Source organism: Juglans regia, chromosome 5, assembly GCF_001411555.2.
Source record: "Juglans regia cultivar Chandler chromosome 5, Walnut 2.0, whole genome shotgun sequence".
NCBI lineage: Eukaryota > Viridiplantae > Streptophyta > Magnoliopsida > Fagales > Juglandaceae > Juglans > Juglans regia.
Window position 1 is genome coordinate 13,818,547 of NC_049905.1, and position 5,080 is coordinate 13,823,626.

At 37.4% G+C, this 5,080-nt stretch overlaps 1 protein-coding gene across 1 annotated transcript; it reads left to right on the forward strand.

Moving 5' to 3' along the window:
* The first annotated feature begins 3,569 nt into the window (after positions 1–3,569).
* Positions 3,570–4,760, forward strand: LOC108997791. The gene is made up of 2 exons (XM_018974167.1): positions 3,570–3,993; positions 4,129–4,760. Exons 1-2 carry the CDS (start codon positions 3,570–3,572, stop codon positions 4,758–4,760), a joined length of 1,056 nt encoding a protein of 351 aa, XP_018829712.1.
* Positions 4,761–5,080: the final 320 nt, after the last annotated feature.

Genomic DNA, 5,080 nt, shown 5'->3' on the forward strand with positions numbered 1-5,080 from the left:
CATCTCTTTCCTTCCTAGGTCACGATTAGTTTGAAAGTCCGCCTCATTGGTAGGAATGTCTACTGCTCTTTTGCGCTCGTTCGACAGGTGAAGTCATGTCCTCTTTAGCTCGCGCTTCAACAAATCCCTCTCCTCCCTTTCGCCACAAGCACGATCCAAGTTCTCCTAAACAGCTGCCTCCTGATCATCCACAATGAACGCTGCAAGCTAGGAAGTACCTTGGCAACAAAAAGAAATATTAAAAAAAAAAGGGAAGAGAAAAAGAAAAAGAAGAAAAGGCGAGAAAGAAGCGGTCGAACCTCGTCGAAAAAACCAGACAAGCACTAAACGACTCGACCAATGGCCTCCTCTCGACGCCTCTCCCTGGCCAGTCGGGACAAAGAAGGAAGAGCTCCTGCAAGGCATCTGATTGAGCTGAATTATTGCATATTTTGTACATTTAGAACCAATATATTTTATTTATTTCATTACAGTATTATTGGTTTTAGATGAAAAAAATGGTTAAGATGAATAAATCCAAGTTGTGATTTAAATTGGTTAAAAGCATGATTTATGCTTAATTTTATAACTTGTGATTCAATTGGACAATGTTCATTCACATGCACAACATATTTTTGATATTCTATTATTCTTATTTTATTTTATTTCTAATTTCAACGAGTGTAGGACTCTTCAAATAAGGATAATGATGGGGTTTGATAGTAATTCGGATCAGAGTCCAAAATGCATTAGGAGACAGAATGGACACACTTTAGTATTTTTATCATAACTTTCCGTTCAAATATCAGATTTATATGATTCTTGATTCATTGGAAAGCTATCTTAAAGGGCTACAAAGTTGTCTCTAATAAGGATTTCCAAATTCAAACTCTTGAAGTGCGTACATGGCTGCCAAGTTGAGTCCTAAAATTTAAGCGATTTTGTGTGGGGGAATATGAAGACATTAGGGTTTCTTTCCTACCATATTTAAGCATATCAATAGCACGAAATTGGGAACTTTTGCAGAGTAAGGCCGCACATTTGAAGAACTCATCCAGGGTCCAATTTCCGCTCCAGCCGCCTCTTCCGTTGCCTACCACCTCCATCTCCATTCATTTGGCTTGCTCTTTTCACTCTCTACTTTTTATTTAATTTCAGTTTAAAGTTTATGGAATATTTTTGAGATATTTGGTTTAGACTTTTGGAAATTTTATTTGTTGTTTATTTACTTTGTGTTATTTATTTTTCTCGCTTCTTTAAGCTTTCATTGAACAGTGATTACAATTGCTAGGGATTAATTTTGAGAATTTGTGATTTCAATACAAGGATGAATACTAGAATCTTGATTTTGGGACTTTTCAATTTATAGTTTGTATTTTGTCAATTATTTTCTAATCTAGTTTAATTCTTAACTTAATTTTATTAATCTCTTAGATCCATTGCATAATAGATTGATTAAAATTTAATTAGGACTTAAATAATTTCAGTTTTATTGTTTAATTTTCAAATTAATTAAGATTGTTCAGTTTAGTTGATTCATTGATTGTTAATTTTAATTTGTTAGTCTTTTATATCTCATTTCGACACTCAAAAATTAAAAAATATGAATCTAGTCCATGACTAGTGTCCTTTTCATTCTTGTTGCACTCTTACATCCATTGCACATACCATCATTTTTATTTTCTTTTTATAAATATTTTTACAATTTTAAAAGGGTTTGATTTTAAGTAACTTACCCTAAGGAGACGATCAATGAATTTATTCCTAATTATTACGCGACATCCTCCTGCACTTGGGATAGCCTTTGTGCTACTCATTTTTGAGTGAGTCAAGTTTTTGGCACCATTGCTGGGGAATAGTTGCTTGACGTAAATTTAGACTCGTTATTTTTTTATTTTTTTTATCTCAACTGTTTCTTTCACTATCTTATCTCTGATTACACATTTTACTTGTCACCTACTACTCAGTCACTTGAACCGTACTTATACCATTTGGACTGATGTTTCATGTTATGGATGAAGGACAATTCAAATAGGTTGATTTGAGTTACATCGATCACTGAGAGTAGTATACACAGTCCAGAGATAGATAGTTCTTCTATTTTTTCTACAGACGAGGACATTGAGATTGAACAAACAACGGCTGCACCTGCACCACACACTCTTAGGGATTATTTGCAGCCTACTCGCACCACTACACCATCATGCATTATTTTACCTGACGATGTACCTAATTTTTCTATTAAGCATGACATGAAGTAAGTGATACCTCAGTTCCACGGGATGGATTGTAAGAGTCCTAATCAACACTTGATAGATTTTAAGTTGGTCTGCACTACTTTTATCAATAGAGCCACTACTGATGAATTTATTAGACTTCGTTTATTTCCTTTCTCTTTAAAGGATAAAGCGAAGATTTGGTTTAAATCTTTGAGGCGTAATTCTATCTCTAGTTGGTCTGATATGCAGCGTGAGTTCTTACAATTTTTTTTTTCCTTTTCAGAGAACTCAGTATTTACAAGAGCAGATCAGTTAGTTTAATCAGAAATCTGACAAGACTTTCCAGGCCAGCTGGGAAAGGTTTAAGGATTTGGTGAATATTAGTCCACATCACGGTTTTGAATCTTGGAGGTTGGTGAATTATTTTTACATTAGTCTCACTCCACAATGCAAGCCGTTTGCTCAGACTATGTGCAATGGAGAATTCTTTAGCAAGGAACCTGATGAAACATTGCTATTTTTTGACTATCTTGTTGAGAGCACACAACAATGGAACACTCGCACTGATCGAGTTTCATTGACAGCACAACCACTGAGGGCTATTACTGGTGAGGGCAGATATGAGCTTAAGGAGGACACTGATGTTCAAGCTCGAATAGCTGCATTGACTAGAAGATTAGAGGTCATGGAGATGGAAAAAGTGAAGGCAGTGAAAACATTAGTGGCATGCTCTATATGTGATGATTCGAACCACAGAACCCAAGATTGCCCGATTATGCCAGTATTTAAAGAGGTGGCTCTGAGCAGATGCAATCAGCTAACTGGGTAAATAGAGCACAAAATCAGCCTTTTTCCAATACATATAATTCGGGGTGGTGGAATCACCTAAATTTCTCATGGAGGAATGATCAGCCTGGCCGGTCTCCACCACCTTCTCAGCAGCCATTTCATCAGGCTGCTCCTCAGCATCAGTATTAGCCACATTAGAGTTCTCAGAGCTATCCTTTTGTAGCACCTCCAGGATTTAAGCCTCATGTAGCTGCACAGAATTCTCAGCCTTAATCATCTGCGAAGAAGTCTCTAGATGACAATATAGCACAAATGGCCAATACACTTCAGCAATTCATGCAGATTCAAGCCACCACAAACAATCAGAACACTCAGACCATAAATGACTTCCGGGGCACCATCAATAAAATAAATACAACATTGAGCACTCAAGAGAAAGGAAATTTTCTAGCATAGCCTCAGCCTAATCTTTAAGTATACCAGCAACAACAACAACAAGTGCATAATGTCTCAGTTGAGGTTTTTGAGATAGCGAAAGTCATTCTTACTTTGAGAAGTGGAAAGAAAATTCCCCAACCAGAGATGACCATTGACAGACAGGTAGTTGCTCCTACACTTGAAGATGTAACAGAGACTGATGAAGTTGAAAAAGAACTAGAGGTAGTGAGACCAGAGCTGAAGAAGCCTGTGAGTGCAGATGTTGAAACTAGTAGGGGTTACCAACCTGTGGTTCCCTATCCTCAGAGATTGGCAGCTAGCCAAAAGAATAAATACCACACTGAGATTCAGGAGATTTTCAAGCAAGTAAAGATTAATATTCCACTCTTGGATGCCATACAACAAGTTCCTTCGTATGCAAATTTTTTGAAGGACTTGTGTACAGTGAAGAGGAAGCTGAATGTAAAGAAGAAAGCTTTCCTAACGGAGCAAGTCAACGCATTGATATTGAGCGAGACTCCTCAGAAGTTTGGAAATCCCTACTCTCCCCACATTTTCATTATGATCGGTGAGTCACGCATTGGGAGAGCTCTACTTGATTTGGGAAGTAGTGTGAACTTGCTATCGATCTCAGTGTATGAGTAGTTGGGATTAAGTGAGCTAAAAAATACCTTCATCAAGCTATAGTTAGCTGACATATCAGTCAAGGTGCCGAGGGGTATTGTTGAGAATGTGCTGGTCCAGGTGGAAAAATTTTACTACCCAGTGGATTTTGTAGTTCTTGATATGCAGCAGCCAGCCACTACTATTTACCAGGCGCCTGTCATCCTTGGGTGCCCATTCCTTCCTACCTCCAATGCACTAATAAATTGTCGAAGTGGAGTGCTGAAACTCACATTCGGGAATATGACATTGGAAATGAATGTGTTCAATACTTGCAAGATGCATGGTGATTGCGATGAATCAGAGGTGCATGCTGTTAAAGTGATTTCAAAACTTGAAGAAATAAAGAAAGAGGCCTACGATAATTCCCGCTTGGCGAAGGAGCAAATGAAGGCCTTGCATGACAAGAAGATCCATGACAAACAGCTTGTCCCTGACCAGAAAGTGTTCATTTACAATTCAAGACTGCATCTTTTTCCTAGGAAGCCGAAATCTCGATGGAAGGGGCCGTACGTTGTAAAGAAGGTTTATCCTCATGGGGCGGTAAACATTGCAAATCTGAAGAATGGAAATTGCTTCACTGTTAATGGACAATGTCTAAAACCGTTTCTAAAGGTCTTTAATCCATACGAAGAGATCTGGCTTGTGCTAGATTCCAGGGAAGTGTTTTGATCTTTTCACCCTTTACAAATTTCTCTACTTGCATTTTGTTTTTTTTTTTTATTTGTTGTTTTGCTTTGATTTTATATTTCATGTTGAGTTTTTTTGTTTTGCTTGCTTATTCCTGTGCACTTTGTTTTCTTTTGTTCGATTCATTGAGGACCATGTCTCTCACTAGTTGGGGGTAGCATGTGTGCACAAAATTAGAAAAAAAATAAAAAAACAAAAAAATTGCATTAATGTGATGTGCATTGATACACATGTGATTGACATACACTCTATTTCAAGTATTTTGTGAAATTTGCGCATCTTGGTGGAGTAGTTGAGCAGAA